This window comes from Eleutherodactylus coqui, chromosome 13 (genome assembly GCF_035609145.1).
Source record: "Eleutherodactylus coqui strain aEleCoq1 chromosome 13, aEleCoq1.hap1, whole genome shotgun sequence".
In the NCBI taxonomy this organism is placed as follows: domain Eukaryota; kingdom Metazoa; phylum Chordata; class Amphibia; order Anura; family Eleutherodactylidae; genus Eleutherodactylus; species Eleutherodactylus coqui.
In genome coordinates, this window is record NC_089849.1 from 74,631,309 (window position 1) to 74,648,782 (window position 17,474).

At 41.0% G+C, this 17,474-nt stretch overlaps 1 protein-coding gene across 1 annotated transcript in view; it reads right to left on the bottom strand.

Annotated features, from left to right (window-relative positions):
* Positions 1 to 17,474, bottom strand: part of ANKFN1 (ankyrin repeat and fibronectin type III domain containing 1) — a 432,348-nt gene that overhangs the window by 137,923 nt on the left and 276,951 nt on the right. The window contains exons 8-10 of the mRNA XM_066586983.1: positions 8,737 to 8,836; positions 7,059 to 7,191; positions 5,084 to 5,200 (exon numbers count right to left, since the gene is read on the bottom strand). Coding sequence (XP_066443080.1) covers positions 5,084 to 5,200; positions 7,059 to 7,191; positions 8,737 to 8,836 — 350 coding nt within the window. The remainder of the gene's footprint in view (positions 1 to 5,083; positions 5,201 to 7,058; positions 7,192 to 8,736; positions 8,837 to 17,474) is intronic.

A 17,474-nucleotide genomic window follows, 5' to 3' on the forward strand; every position in this document is an offset into this window, starting at 1 on the left:
GGTGCCACTCACCAGCACAGCGGTGAGCGTCCGGGAGCGGAGAGCACAGCAGGGATCTCAGGAAAGCTGCCATCGGAAGACAACTGCCGGCGCTGCCAGCAATCCCATGGGAACACACCTGCAGCAACAGTGACAGGACAAGCACAGCGCTGGAGCAGGGAGGATGCAGCAGCGGCAGGGGTGGATCAGCGCAGGATCAGGGATGAGTGAGAGCAGACCAAAGTGATCCTTAGAGATGTTGCAGCACAGGGGGGTCATGGCCACCGGGACAACGCTTCAGTTCTGGTGCGTGCACATGTGAGGGTGCCGGGGAGTGTAGCAGGCCAGCAGACAGTGAAGGGGACAAGGCCCAGCACTGGAGGGGTGATTGACAGCAGCCGGCATGGAAGATTATGCCCACCCATTCTTCAGCCCAGCCAATCCTGTGGGGGGCATCGGTTGTAGGCGTGCATCTTGTCTCCATCCATTCTTATGGTGGAGAAAAGATACAACAATACCAACCAATTGTAGCATCTGCTCTTATCAGTGGTTAGTATAAGACCATTACTAATGGACAGGTATATAACTCAGACAAAATGGCGCAAGCTCAGAGAAGAGCTACCAGCATGGTGAGCCATTTGCTAATCATGTCTAATGAGGAACATTTAAAGGATCTGGGAATGTTAAGCTTTCAAAAAAGAAGTCTGAGAGAAGACTTAATAGCTGTCTACAAACATCTGAAGGGCTCTCACAGTGCAGAGGCATCAGCCCTATTCTCATTTGTACAAGGAAAGACTAGGAGCAATGGGATGAAACTGAAAGGGAGGAGACACAAATTGGATATTAGAAAACACTTTCTGACAGTGAGGGTGATCAATGAGTGGAACAGGTTGCCGTGGGAGGTGGTGAGTTTTCCTTCAATGGAAGTCTTCAAACAAAGGCTGGACAAATATCTGTCTGGGATGACTTAGTGAATCCTGCACTGAGCAGGGGGTTGGACTAGATGACCCTGGAGGTCCCTTCCAAGTCTACCATTCTATCATAACTGAGAAGGAGATTTGGACCAGGTTATAGGCAGGCTGTCTTAATTACTACTTAGGGCCTCTTGATTAATGTCATTTGGTTGGTTTTTATGAAAGACCAAGTTTTGAAATGCTCTCAGAGTAGCAATCCAACGGGCACCCAAAAATAAGTTGTATGTTATTAACAGCTACTACAGTTGAATAAACTGGATAACTATTGATAATCATTCACTATAAAATGCCTATATTTGAAGGGAACCTGTCACCTTGGAAATGCTGTGCAGTCTATGGGCAACATGTATGTGTATTCTGCCCATTACAATGCTTTCTATGTGATAGGTATATATTTTATATTCCAAGGTGCAGTGGTTTGAATGTATGTTAATTCATCCATGCCCCATCCAACATGGTGCTAGAAAAATATGTGATAGTATCTGTGCTTCAAGGAGGAAAAGGAATAGTATACAACAAAAGTATAAATGGCCATAGATAGACTCAACTGGTGTGGGGCCATTCGGATGACAGGGTTCCACACCTGTGGTCCAAGTTAGGCTTCAGTGGTCACCACAGGCACAGAATCCCATCACATAGCAGCACAGGAAAACTGTTTTTTCTTTCACTATGTGACCTCTACAATATTGCGCTAAGGGATAACGACTCCAGATGCCATGTTTGACAAAAAATGTCATATTGGGTAGTCAACAAGTGGCATAACATAAGAGGGTATTTCCTACCAAGAAGTCAGTCAGTAAGAGAAAACAGTGAGAAGCAGTCATGATGCAAAAAGCCAGGAGGGTTAGCTGGTCCTGGAACTTCTCCTGAGCATTGCTCTTTCTATGAGCACCTTCCGCTCAGGAAGCCATTGAGCATAGGGAGCCAGTAGAGTGCCCGTGGAAAGTGTGTTTCTTCAAATAAGTCAGCAAAAAGGATGTGATCAAGTGTTTCTGCAATAGCCAGCCAATAAATCAGGACTGTGACTGGAGCTACAGACATCACGTCTGCAATAGTGGGAGAGGGAGCAACCATCCATACTGCACCAGTTTGCAGGCATTATGAAGGTTGCACTCAGCAGTTGCACTGCTCCCATTAGTTTGTATCTGTACCATAAGGACTCTACCTCTCCTGCTGGAGAAGACTGTTATCTATTCCTCTTAATATTGACTAAGCGCAAAGGTTATCCCTAAGTGGCTTGACTAAGCAATTATTCTCCATTGTCAGTGTTGACTGAGTTCTTTCAGTAAAGAGTTGAAGTAACCTGCAAATATCTTGAAAAGTTCCAGCAACCCTTGCCCCAAGTCTTTACAAACTGATCTCCCTGTTGGAAGATGTTTGATATGTAAGCGAGAATCATCCCTCGAAACAGAGGACTGATTGAGAATAGATTGATTCAGCGTATTTTGAAGTAGAGCTAAAAGTAGAAGTTCCCTGAAATGACAAAGAAGCCAGGAACCACTAGCCTAATACGATGCTATGTGTTATAATTCACTATTCTCTGTAGTCCTCCCTGTAGCAGCTCGTCATGGCTCCTACTTCCTGCTTCAACTGTCATGTCAACTTTATAGCAACAATTAAATCTCCAGCAACAATGTGTATATTGGTTGTCATTACTAGCATGTCCTGTGTAGTCTCACTATGATGAGATCATGTACCAACGACCCAGTCTATTGGAGAAAAAGATGTAGGGAGAGTCTTTGCAGCACCAATTCAATGTCTGGTTTCAGGTCATGTAATACAAATACTAAATTCAGTCGCCGGATCACTAACATACTTGCTACCTATGGAATTGAGATCTGGGAAACAGATAGGATAGAGTGCAGTATATGCTCCATATACACAAACTATATAGACAGCTACTGATGACATCCTCTGGTCAATGAGCTACAAACTCAAAATGCCTATGATGCTGTGGGGAATTGTGGAAGAAGAGACAGTTCTTGATAAAAAGTGGTTAGTAAGTGGAGGTCACTGATTTCATAGTGACTAAAATAACCGTAACACAACAGGAATACCCAAGAATGGTGGATATGCCATATTTGGTACTGTCTCAGATGCGCTGAGATATTATAATTAGAGATGAGCGAGCATGCTCAGTTAGAGCAATTACTCGAATGAGCATTGCTTTTTTCGAGTAACTGCCTACTCATCCAAAAAGATTCAGGGAGCAGGGGGTGCAGGGTGGAGCAGGGGGGAGAGAGATCTCCCCCCTGCTCCACCCCGCTGCCCCCCGAATCTTTTCGGATGAGTAGGCAGTTACTCGAAAAAAGCGATACTCGTTTGAGTAATTGTCCTAACCGAGCATGCTCGCTCATCTCTAATTATAGTCAAAGAAAAATCAGTGTGTTGTCCGGTTTTCTAGAGTTCATGTAATTCCCACTGCTATGTTATGATCCACCATAGAAAATGGTATGTTGTTAAGGTTTACCACGAGGGAGGTGATGTATAGCAAGTTATTGTACAGCAAGATGCCGTCTGTTATCTATGTCTGCAGTTGGTAAAATGGAATGATATTGAACTGCTGTATCAATGAAAATTTAGACTTCCAATGTATGATGTGTTCTAGATCTAGGTTCTTGATTAGGTTATGATTCTAAAGAGTGCAGACTATAGCAAAATGACAGATCCCATGTATACTAAAATAAGTAACATTTAACATCATAAACATGAGGTACAGCCACTTCAGGGGAACAAAAGTGGTTCTACCTAGATTTAAAGGGGTTTTGTCATAAAAAAAAAATCTAAACTTACCTACTCCTTCCCTGTCTGTCTCCTTATCACATCTTCTCCTGGTTGAGCTTCTCCAGTGCCCCAGGTCAGCTCACTGCAGGCTGGGCCTAGCTTGTTATGAAGGCTGCTCATCACAAACTCCTTCCTGCTGGGTCAGTGAAGGTCAGGTCCCTGTGCTGTAGCTTCACTGCCTAGGAAGGAATTGTAATCTATTTCAGAGACAGTTCGCATGAGCAATCTCTGAAGAAGATAGGCAGTCCTCCTGCTGGCCTGTGTGCTGTGACATAACGTACATTGGCAGTCTGCCAACCTAACCTCACTGGAAGGAGAGGATCAGGCAGCTGGAGGTGAAGTGACCCCCTGGACTGCAGGAGACAGGAGAAGATAAGGGAGGTGAAGATATGGTAAGTAGACTGATGGGGGAGGAATAGATAAGTAGAGCATTTTTCTTTTTTACTGACAGAACCCCTTTAAGGGCAGGAATTTGTTAAGGATTATCATTGCTAGGGTATGTTTCCATGGGACATTTCTTTGCGAAAGAACAGGCCAAAAATATGGTCAGGACAGCGCCTCTGTTGATTGTAGCCGAAGGATTGGTGAAGTAAACCTGTATCGGTTTGTTGCAAAAATGCTGAAGAGTTCGAGCAGAGGAAGTGTTATAGGTGAGGGAAACCCTGTCCCAAAGGGACATCCAACAAGAGCATGCACGGAGAAAGACTGGGGAGTGGGACAACCCCAGAAATGATAAGTAATAGAGAGAGACCAAGAACACACCAGAAGACATCAATGAATAAACGCAATATGGGAAATTACAGGAAGTAGACCTCTTAGATGATCATCACAAAATAGTCAAAAGTAATGAAACCTCCATGGTGAAAGTCAAAAGAAGACTTTCACCATGAAGGCTTCATTACTCTTACCATTTTGAAGGTCCTTACTCTTGACCATGGTGGAAGTCAAAAGAAGACGTTCACCATGGAGGTTTCATTTCTCTTGACCATTTCGTAAAGATCATCTAAGAGGTCTACTTCCTGTAGTCTCCCCTATTGGATTTTTTTCTGGGAGTAGAATATCCATTGATGGTAAAAGCTATGTAGATGTGATTTTAACAAATCTCATCCACATATTGTCGAAAAAAGGTGGAGAATCCGCAGCGGAATTTACCTATAGTGCAATTTTTAACTTGGCAGCATGTTAATTGTTTGCTGACGATTTTCACTGTAGATTTCGATGTGCCAAGAGTGACCCTTTCGCTGTGCAAATTTGCAGCATTTTCACTCTAACACAAAATGTACTATTTGGAAAATCTTCAGTGAGCCAGATTAGTTGCAACATATTCCTTATGTTCTAGTACCAACCTGAAGTTGGGCAGCTGCTGCCAACATCTTCTGTCTAGCTTGCAGAGCGGTAGAAGAAGACACAGATATTGACATACTCTGCCGTAGCCACCTAATGTCATCCCACATGCATGTCAACTGTAAAGATAAAATTCAGACTGAGAACAAACTATTTGACATTGGTAGTTTTTGTATATAGTGGGGCACATTTACTTATACTATTTAAAAGTTAGACAATACGGACTAAGACAGGCAAAGTGCGCCATTGGCTGGATGGTAAATCTGTTGATTTTTAAGACTGTCTAGTTTAAGTTTCTACCATATATAGAAAGACGGAAAAAGATCCCGCGCCGTAGAAGAAACTAATCTTTTTTTATTATAGATTACGCAACGCGTTTCGACATTCTATGTCTTCATCAAGCTTACATAAACATACATGTACAAGCAGGTATATATAGTATAATTACTCACAACGTGGAACGCTCGTCCTGTTATCCAAGGGGCGTGTTTTTTAATGGGGGTGGTTTGTTGATCACCTGACATACTACGGAGCTCTTTTGGAACGCTGTGCATTCCAAACTTTTTTTCACATAGCTTTATTGTTCTGTTCTATGTGTTTCGTCTGCATGTTCTCATCTTTTCAGAATTAAATAATAACATTGCAGATCGCAATGCATTTTTTCTATGACTTATGTTATGTAATTATATCTATTTTATAAATAGTGTTTAATGAATAAAACCTCTTTAATATAAAATTATTTTATTTATAATAGAAAAGTATTTTATTTCTGATCTGAAATTATGTATTTAATAAATTAAGTTTTTTATTGAAAATGACCATGGGTCACTTTTTTTTCTCTTAGGTCGTTTTTTATTTTTATGGTTCGCGGTGTTTTTAGATTTTTTCTAATACTTCATTGAGTCCATTTGGCATTAAGGTGTTTAAGCGATAAATCCAAAACATTTCTTTTCGTCTAAGTTTGATTATTGAATTTTGTTTTATTGTTTTGGATTTGTTTTGGATTTATCGCTTAAACACCTTAATGCCAAATGGACTCAACGAAGTATTAGAAAAAATCTAAAAACACTGCGAACCATAAAAATAAAAAATGATCTAAGAGAAAAAAAAGTGACCCATAGTCACTCATTTTCAATAAAAAAACTTAATTTATTAAATACATAATTTTAGATTATAAATAAAATATTTTTTTATTAAAGAGGTTTTATTCATTAAACACTATTTATAAAATAGATATAATTACATAACATACGTCCTAGAAAAAAATGCATTGCGATCTGCAATGCTATTATTTAATTCTGAAAAGATGAGAACAGGCAGACAAAACACATAGAACAGAACAATAAAGCTATGTGAAAAAAAGTTTGGAACGCACAGCGTTCCAAAAGAGCTCCGCAGTATGTCAGGTGATTAACAAACCACCCCCATTAAAAAAAAACACGCCCCTCGGATAACAGGACGAGAGTTCCATGTTGTGGGTAATTATACTATATATACCTGCTTGTACATGTATGTTTATGTAAGCTTGATGAAGACATAGGATGTCGAAACGCGTTGCGTAATCTATAATTAAAAAAGATTAGTTTCTTCTACGGCGCGGGATTTTTTTCCGTCTTTCTATATATTGTTGAATCCAACCGTGTCTGCAAGCATGGATATTGGAACTCCCTGGACGCCGCTCCAAAAGGAAAAGCAATGGAGAGGAAAGAAACTGTCTAAAGGCACACGAGGACAGCAGGTGCAGAGGGGTTAACTCCCTTTCACTGGATTAACCCTTCTAGCACCGGGTAAGTCCATTTTTACGAAGCTAATACAGCAATTTTTAAAGAGCATGAGAGGCGCATTTTAAATAATAATTTTTATATTAAGTTTCTACCACCTATTAGTTGGCTTAGTTTAGACAAAAATTGCAGCAGAATGGCCCAATTTTCCAAAATGCGGCACATGTCTTGGCCAAAAAGGGATAAAATCACTTACCTTTGTAAACCAGAGGAAATCTTGCATAATTGAACTGGTGCAAGAATCATCAATTTCTACTATTGGAATATGATCTTCATTCGTTACTAACATGTTATCCTTGTAATAAAATATCACAGCTATGTACAAGCCCCTGAAAGACAAAGGAACCAACATGAGTAGAAGAGTATAGGAACCGAGGAGCACAGTCATAGAAATGATGCCATTCAATGTAATCTACCATATGTCTCTACAATGCTCTGCAAGCACATGTATATGGAAGAGCATGGGGCACAAACTAAGAAAGGATCTCTCTGTACCAAATGTCCCCTTTGTCCCAACACTTCTCTATGAGCACATGGTTAGGGAGAATAAGGGGTATAAGTGAAGAAGTGATTATGCTGTACTCAATGTTCTCTAAGTCTTCATATGGCGGACAGTTGGCAAAGCCCTATGAAGTATCACGCTTAAATTTAATGTTTGGTATGCCCAAATTTAGCTATGAGCATATGAATATTGCAGGACAGAGTTAAAGTTTTTGAAATATATTTGAATTCAGCGTTCCATATGTCCCCTTATGGCACCATGACATGGGTTGGCCACAGATCCCTCCCTAACAGTGCACTGTGATAGCAGTGAGAAATAGGGCATTATTTATGGTAAAATAGGACTATGATAAATTACTGGGGATATAACTAGTATTCTAACATGGACAGCCAATGAGAACATGTATGTGTCAGTCTCTCAATTTTCTATCTGTGACCATCAAATCATTAGAAGCATAATCAGCATGTGCTAAATTCGGGTTGTCTAGCTCAACCATGGACTCATTCTGGAAGTATTTACAGATGGGTGGAATGCAATGCCATGTATTTTTTTTTTTTTTTACTATGGGGCAATACAGGTCACTATGGAGTACAACAGCATCTCTTCATGTGACACACATTACTATATCCTAATGCTTAAAGAGGTATTTGGCTGAGATGGGAACACCCCTTTATAGAAGGTGGTCGGGAAGACAGAAACAGCCAAATGTGACTGGGCTATGCTATTTCCATAACTTCCATAAAAGTCAATGGGAGTTATGGAAACAGTGTAGCACAGTGGGCTATACTGTTCCTCTAACTACCATTGATGTATATGGGAGTTGCGGAAACAGAGTAGCGAAGCCTGTTTGGCTGATTCCATGATCATGGCCACTCCTGGCCATCTTTTACAGTCAGGCCAGGAACGACAGGGACCAAAACTAGAGATACCGATGTAGCCATATTTAACATTAGTGTGATAACTTTCTGCAACAACTTATCTTTAGCCATTAAAAAGCCATTGTTATCCTTTGTTAGTACAACAAAACCCATTGTAAAGGCATTGAAAGGGTGAATAAAGTGTAGCATCGAAAGTTATCAGAATGTATTGAATCATGTTAAACCTGGCTGCATCTGTAGGCGTGGGTCTCAGGGCTGGCACCCGCAGCTATATGACTTCTATTGTACATGCCATAGATATGCCATTAAAGTCCAGGGGGGGGGGGGGGATACCCCTTTAAATGTTTGAAATTTACCCTTACAAAGTTTGTATAACAACAGTACCATATCAATAGTAAAGTATCTGAATTATATAGCCAAGAAGCTAATAATAAAGATATAATATATAAGTATATAAAACAAGACAAAGACATCCCTCGTCTCTTGTGACCAACCTCTTTAATGTCTTGACAAATTTGTTTGATGAGTGGAAAAGATGTTTCAAACTTCTGGACACGGACTGTTTGCGACTCGGGTTTTGCAGTTTTGCACTTTCTGAAACGAAGCACACATGGGAATCATATACATTTTTAAGTGTCTGTAAAACATTTGTTTTTATAATATTTGTTTAATAAAACAGCACCATAAAACACAGAGATTATGTAATCTGCTCATAAAACTATTAACTAGTCCAGAAATGCTATTTGGGGCAGTCCCTTAGAAACCCACTCAATAGCACGGCTGAAAGAACTCTTCAGCATCAGCTCTATTATAAGGCTATTCAGAGCAAAACACCAGGTACCAGCCAGCAATCAAACATACATGGCTTCCTTTCATGATCATTGACCTCTCCATCCAACATGCAAAATGGAGCTTCACACGAAAGCCGGGATTAGCACCAGGCGGCCATAAGTAATTCCTTCATTGTGCCGAGCCCGGCGATGAATGATTTGTTTCACACCCTGTGATATTAATAGCTATGGTTCCTGCATGAAGGGACTAAATATATTTTACCAATAATCATAATGTAACTAAGCACTAGACAAACCTTTGGTGGTATATATATATATATATATATATATATATATATATATATATATATATATACATACATACATACATAACACACACACACCATGTTTTTGTTAAAAATCCAACAATAATGAATAGTTTCAGATTTATTTCCACCTTTAGGGCTTAGTCACACGGGCGCATCGGCGCCCGTGTGACTGCAGGAAGGAGACAGCCGTACCTCAAGACGGACGTCTCTCTGCAGCGCCGGGAGAAAGAACATGTGACCAGCTTCATTGCCGGTCATGTGTGCTTTCTTCAGCGCTGCAGAGAGACGTCCGCCTTGAGGTACGGCCGTCTTCTTCTTGCAGGAAGGGCTTAGTCACACGCCTGTGTACGGGTGCCGATGCGCCCGTGTGACTGAACCCTCAATGTGATCCGTTATCTCACAATTCCATTGGAAAACAAACTGAAACCGTTTAGGGTGGAAGAATAACAAAACTAAAAAAAATGTGGTTGCATAAGTGTGAACACCCTCTTATATTTGGCTATGTGGTTGTGTTCATGATTAGTCAATCACATTTAACCCTTTCCAATCCAATTTGTATCCTGGTTTTCCTAGGGGGCTTACTCTTTTTCTGCCATTATAAATTGGCGCTATATGCTGGCTAAAGCCAGTACTGCATGAGGTGACATGTTGGATAGCCTCCGACAGCAGAGAGTCTGGCCATATACAGTAAGAGAACCCCGACGGATGTCTTCCAACATCGGAGCTGTACAGCCTTAAATCATAATGTCTTTAGAGGTCAGACAGTGGATTGGAAAGGGTTAATCTCCTGTTAAACAGTAGTCAGTACACAGCTGCCATTATGTAAAGTGATTCTGAGTTACCCCATATAGAATTCAGCTCTTCTAGGAGGATTTTCCTGTCATTTTCAAAGTTGCATTTTTCAGCAAAAACCGTAAAGATCTTACAGCACATCAAAGGGAACCGACCGTTGGAAGGTATCAGTCAGGAGACGATGACCAAAAAATGTCCAAGGCATTACATATACCAAGGAATACAGTGAAGGCGGTCATCAAGAAGTAGATTGAATTTGGCACAACAGTGACATTACCAAGAACTGGACATACTTCAAAAAATTGATGTAAAAAAACAGAAGAAGATTGGTCCGGGAGTCTGCCTAGAGGCCTACAGCAACAGTAAAGGAGCTGCAGGAATTTCTGGCAAGAACTGGCTGTGTAGTGCATGTGACAATCATCTCCCGTGTTCTTCATATGTCTGGGCTGTGGGGGAGGGGGGCAAGATGGAAGCCTTTTCTAACAAAGTAAAGCATTCAAGTGCGGCTATGTTTTGCCAAAACCTACAAATCTGCCAGACGTCTGTGGAAGAACCTGTTCTGTCTGATGAGATGGTGGAGGCAACATTAGGCTTTGGGACTGTTTTTCTGTTGTTGGAACTGGGCCTTTAGTCAAGGTGGAGGGAATTCTGAACAGATCCAAATATTAGTCCATTTTGGCACAAAACCTTCAGAACTCTGCTAACTGAAGATGAAGAGGAATTTCACCTTTCAGCAGGACAACAACCCAAAGCAGACCTCCAAATCAACAGAGGAATCAACTTTTTATATCCACTGTATATGTCCACTGCATTTGAGGAGATGCAGAATGCAATAGAAATTGTTTTGGGGAATATTGTTTGACCCCTCCCCAGAACATGTGACCAGGCAAATACTTCTTGTCTCTCTACCAGTATTGGACTGGGATTCCTTGGAACTAATAGAAGGAATGCTAAAAATTGCTTGCCCCACCTACAGATCTATAAAGCATCAAATTAAACTTTGCATTGTATTAACACACATTCATTTTATGAAGCAAGGCTGCTCATTGACTTTCCATTGTAGTGCGTGTGTTATGCAAATTAAAGGGGTTTTCCCCCTGTTTCAGGAACCAGGACAAATCAATACAATCAAGTGTGCAATAAGACTACACTGAGGGTGAGAATCCAACACCGCATTGTGCGAAGAGATAAATTGATGATCCAGGTGGCAGGTTTGATCCACATGTATATATAGATGCAATAGGAGTGCCAAGGGGGGTGCCAGATGAGTTTAAAGCCAGGGATCAAGTTAAGGCCGGATTTGAGTCCCTGTTTGGAATAGTAACCATCAATAAGAATGTTGATATATATTACAACCAACAAAGGTTCGTGAAGTATACAAGAGATGCCCTACAGGAATTGGTGGACCAACTAGACCCAACTGCCACTATGACCTTTCAAAATAGAATGGCTCTGGATATGATACTAGCCGAGAAAGCTGGTGTTTGTAAAATGATTGGCGAGACTTGCTGTACGTATATTCCTGATAATACAGGCCCCACAGGTAAAGTGACTATCGCAATAAAGAAATTGGCCACATTGTCAGAAGAGCTGAAGCGTAATTCTGGGATAACTAACCCCTGGGATGAGTGGTTTGCATGGACCGGACAATGGAAACAATTCTTGATGCAGATAGGAATAGGGATTCTGGTTACTCTTATTACACTCCTGCTACTTTCTGTCTGTATTGTGCCCTGCATAAAACGCTCCTGTGCTAAGCTTACAGATCAGATGGTACCTGACGCCCCCGTATACGTAGATGTAGAGACCCCAGGCAATGGCTATATGCCTATAATGCAATAGAGCGATTTGTCCCCTAAATGGATCTGTCTCAACAGAAACAAGGATGACCACTCTAGTCTCCCATACATTAGAATAGAGTAGCATGTGTGTTGTAGATCCCTTCTGTGTCTATTAGGTCTTCGCGTTTAGTTAGTTAGGATTAGTCGTCGGGGAAGAGATTAGCCCTTGGACAGCTGACCAACAATAATAGGTAGGGCATAGATCATAAACTAGAGATAGGGAAAGCAAACCTTACCCCGCCCTGTAGCAGTTATAAGGTATTGTTTATTTTGAGACAGTTTCTAGGGGGGTTTGAGAAGGTACAGGCTCATAATATGGAAGAATCTGTCTCAAAATGGCCGCTAGATACAAAATGGAGCATTATAAGCTGTAAATAAGCTTGTGCGTAGTGAAACAATAATTCAAGCAGAAATAGCTTTAGAGCATGAGATACGGTACAGTGTGTAATGATTTGTCTCTGTTCTTTTTCTGAGAAGCAAGTCTGGACACAGTTGTTATCAAAAGAAGCCCTTCCACACCTCCTTTCGGAGACTTGGACAAAGGAAATGACTGTATTACAGCTGCCTGAATCACAAAGTGAATACAAGGGAGGACCAGGGAGGACCAAGTTAAAGCTGGGAGAAACAGACATTTGAAGAACATTACAGATATATTCTCACACTACGCTGATTGCTGAACAATGCATGATTCTTAATGTTTTTCTAACCCAATGAGATTAACACCGTGACTAATGACGCATTCCTTTCCTGTATTGGAACTATACCAAGTCAATAAACGCTCAGTGTACGCACGCCTTAAGCAGAGTAAGCTATATACTTGCCGTGGCTTCACTCTACGTATCTGAGGAAAACGAATAACCATCTTTAAGTCTGGTTCTTGATTTCCTTGGTGCATCCAGATACGAACTAATTTGGAACCCAAGGCCTGAAAGGTTATGTGACTGTGTAGCGGTCCTTAACACTTAATATTGCTTCACAATCATTTTATCCTTCCTTGTTGCTGCTGACCAGGACCTGTGAAAAAATTAACTCAGACAACCCCTTTAAACAATGCATGAACCCATCCTAGAGATCTGTTTGTGAGTTCAGGTTGGCCATTCACCTTCCTGTTTGAGTGACCACCATGTCAATTCATATACTGGAGTGCCTTGTAAAAACCAACTGTCTATGGAACAACAACTCCAACTAATTATGGAGGAACAGTAATGTCTACAGCATGGTGTATCTGCTTTGGGTGGTAACTCAAGTCGTGTTTCAAGGGTTGGATATTGGATTATAGCAGGGGTGCACAATTCCAGTCCTGAGGAGCCTCAACAGGTCAAATCATTAGGATATCCTATAGAAAGAACACCTGTGGCTATGTCTGAGGCACGGACAAGAATTACATCACTTGTGTCATACTGGGGAAATCGTGAACGCATGGCCTGTTGGGCTCCCTTGAGGACTGAAGTTGTGCACTCTGAGATGAATATTAGTTATTCTGCATGTTTTTCCCCAAAAAGCATTGCCCTAAACACTACCCACTATCTGAACCACTAATAGGTAAACCGGTACCTTCTGAAACCCACTGAATATACTAGTTCCTCTTGCAGAAATCTGTCTGATAGAGGTTTTGGAAAAATAAGCAAAATAGCTTTCCAGAAGGAAGAAAACCTCTAAATGGCTAATCCTAAGCCAATGTCTTACCCCTCAAAGAAGTTTTCTGACCCTGAAAAACAACTTCCCCAGGATAGGGAATGGCATACAAAGGTAAAATAACCATTACTCATCCCTTCACTAGGCCTTCAATCCAGTGTTGTCAGCCCCGTCCCCTTTGGCCCGTTTCATGCTTAAATGCCCGAGGAAGCAATGACATAATGTTCATTGTTGACATGACTGTTGCAGCCAATTGCTGATCTTAGCTCTTATGTATCTCAGATGGTGGTGTGACAACACTTTCAGGATATCATGGTGATGACATACGGAGATGGAGGCAGCATTTTAAAAAATAATGATTTTTTTCTTAGCGAACTGGCAATTAGTTGCTTACACTCCATATGAGGGCATGGGTAATTTACACGTTATATAAACTTTACAGAGAAGTCCTGAATTGTGTAAGACCCGATATATCACTGGAGGGCAAGAAAGGGGATCTGGGTGGTGGTGATGGACTGGAGGTACAATGGAAGGGTGGGTAATGGCTATTTTATTTTTCCATGCCATTTTCTATCCTGGTGAAAGTTTTCTATAGAGACTTTGTAACCTAGTATGTTAGGCCGAACAGAGACAATGTCTATCTAGTTCAGCCTGTTTCCACCCTCCCTTGTTGATCCAGAGGAAGGAAAAAAAAACCCAATGAGGCAGATGCCAATTTATCCCATTTGGGGGAAAAACATTCCTTCCCGACTCCATAATGGCAGTCAGAATAATTTCTGGATCAACGTTTTGAAAGTTCCCACCTGACTCCAAGATCCGGATCAACAACCCTGCTGGTTATTTAATGTCTTTATCCTGTAATATCATAGCGCTCTAGAAAGGCATCTAGTCCCCTCTTAAACTCCTCTATGGATTTTGCCATCAACACATCCTCAGGCTGAGAGTTCCACAGTCTTACTGCTCTTACAGTAAAGAACCCCCCTTCCATGTTGGTGATGAAATCCCTACTTTCCTGAAGAAGTGGAATATCTCAAATAGACTAGAAACTGAAGAAAGGGTTCTCTTCTCTCCAAGGGAATGCTATTTTGCCCTGATGTGATCACAGGATTTCAAATCTACTAGATATTAATTGACCTCTATTCTGGATTCTCCGACCTAGGTAATATGGAGAAGACTGAACAATATAAATCACTCAGCTTCAGAATATAAAATCATGTGCAATAAAGGTGGCTGTGATTTATCTTGTGCTCAGAGACAGAGCAGCAAAAAGGATTCTCTTATATTCTGAAATGAATGTATTTTACAACTGCACAGGATTGTTATCAGATACTTTATCTCAGGAGGCAGCCTACTGCCATCACACTGGTAAATGATCCTCCAGCCAACATGATACCATAATAAGTGTTCGCCAAAACTATTATGATTTTAAATGCAAAGGCCAATCTTCTGACATCATGTTTAGAATGTACAGGCCAAAATAACGACATGGTTCACACTTTCCCGTAAGCCAATACTATGACATCATGTCGACTCACATCTAAGCCAGCTCACTGATGTTCTCAAACTTTACTTAGTGATGTGCTCTATATAGGAAATGGTCAGCAGGATATTAGATATACACATTTCATCTCTTGTTTATAACTAATATCACATATGCAAAGACCTATGCTAGATTTTGTTTTAGAATGTTTTACCATGTTTATTTCAAAGCATTGATCCTTTTTCATGGACCTACATTCACCTTTATTTAGCCAAAGGTAGACTCATAGATATATATTAAAGGGCTTATCTGAGACTTTTTGGATTTTTCTCTAGTGACCTGTCCTCAGGTCAGGTCATCAATAGATGATCAGGGGGGATCCTGGGAAAAGCTAACAAAAATTTCACTATGCAAGACAGCAGGTGTTCTGAAAGCAATGTCATAAAGTTTGCATGGGATACATTCTAGCAGGTGAACAGAACAGCCTAGTAGGAACCTTCTCCAAGGAAAATCTGAAGAGCTACAGTGGTTTCTTGTACTCAAAGTGTCAAAGAGTGGGCCACATTTCTCAGGGTCAGGCCTAAAGATCTTTTACATGCAATGATTATCGCTCAAAATTCATTCAAATGGCCAAAAATGAGCGATAATCGTTACATGTAAACATGGGCATTGTGCACTTTTCATTTGAATGATGGATTTTAGTCTGCACAAAATCCATTGTTCAGATGCTGAAATACTGAGCAAATTCGTTCTATTTGAATGAATTTCACCCATCTTTCAAAAGACAGATTGATACACAGTGTACTGATTGTGTTTGTTTTGCATACATAACGAGTACACCTTGTACTCTGCCAGGTGGAGAACAATGTCAGCAGATGTTTGCTCAGCTGGGCATGTGTTCAACACATCCCCAGCTGAGCATACAACTCCTGGAGGAAAAAGAAGGTGATTAAAGGTCCTTTTACACGCAAATGAAGATGTTTGAAGCCACTAAAGCCATTAACACTTTATGCAAATACATCGCAAAATCTTTTAAGGTTTTGGCAGTTTGAAAGATTATCTTTGCATGTTAAAGACCTTTAAGCGTGTCCTCCTGCTGGTCCTGCCATCCACATAGAATAGTTGGAGTTAGTGATGGAAAGAAGAAATGTTCTGTATCTACCTCCTCTGTCTCTGGACTTATATTATCCCCTTTCTCTTCTTCCTCTATACATTCTCCCATGGGTGGAGATGTGCTAGAGAAGACGCCCCCCTTTCTTGCCCAAAGCCACCCTCCCGGCGGTGTTGAGTAGTAATAAAATGGCAAGACAGTTGGGAGATTGGTATACCCTTCTCCTCCTCGACCTGTGACAGCAACACATCATTGTTCCTGATGCTCTTTAACATCTGTTCCAGCAGGCAGACAACAGAGATGGTCACACTGATCAGTGCGATATCACGATTGACCATTTTGCTCACTTCCTCAAGGCAGGTTAATCGCTCTCTGGTGCTAGCTTAGCCTCTGCAACATGTGCAATGTGGAATTCCACCATGTAGGCAAGTTAGATGAGACAGCTGGGTGGTAGCTGAACTGTAGCTACACCTCTGCCAGATGAGAAATGGCTGGGTGTGGATGCCAAGACCGTGAGCAGTTTCCTGGCCTTTTCCAGCACTAGATGCAAACCTACCAGTGATGCACTACCAGGTATGAGATTTTTGAGGTGAAGGGCTGCCAGCATGTTGGCCCCATTGTCATACATGACCTTACCTGCAGGTCATCAACAGTAATACCAGCAAGGCACCTTGGCTGTTGATTTGTTCACACTGACCTCTGCAGCAATTATTATAGGAAATTGATTGTCCCATGATTTTTGCCGAAAATCAGTTCGGACTAACCCAATTCAATTTTGCAAGAATCGGATCAAGACGAGCAACAATATTTACAAGCAGCAATCGGTCTATGTACAGGATGTTACAGGTTGCTACAGTCAATTGCAAAGCTCAGCGTTCGAGCACTGAGATCTGTGCTTGGCTGCAGTAGTCTGTGACATCCTCCAAAGAGGCTATTGCAGTTGGTAAACACAGCATTATGAAGTAGGCCTGTAGCTAACAGCAGGGGGCATGTGAGGAGCCTCGAGAGTGAGTATAAACTGTTTTATTATGTTTTTCCATGGAGAAGACAGATTTAAAAAATTTTTACTTGGACAACCCCTTTAACAATGATACCAGGTTGAGCTATAGCTAGATGAACCTTAAGAATTATGTGATTATGTACCATTGGCAAGTAAGAACTGCAAAGCACTATGTAGAATCAACCCATTGTATCATATTTTAGAAGCATTGGAGCAATAAAAAAAAGTTGCAAAGGTTGATATATCCTTCAAAGGGTTGTTCCAATATCCAAAC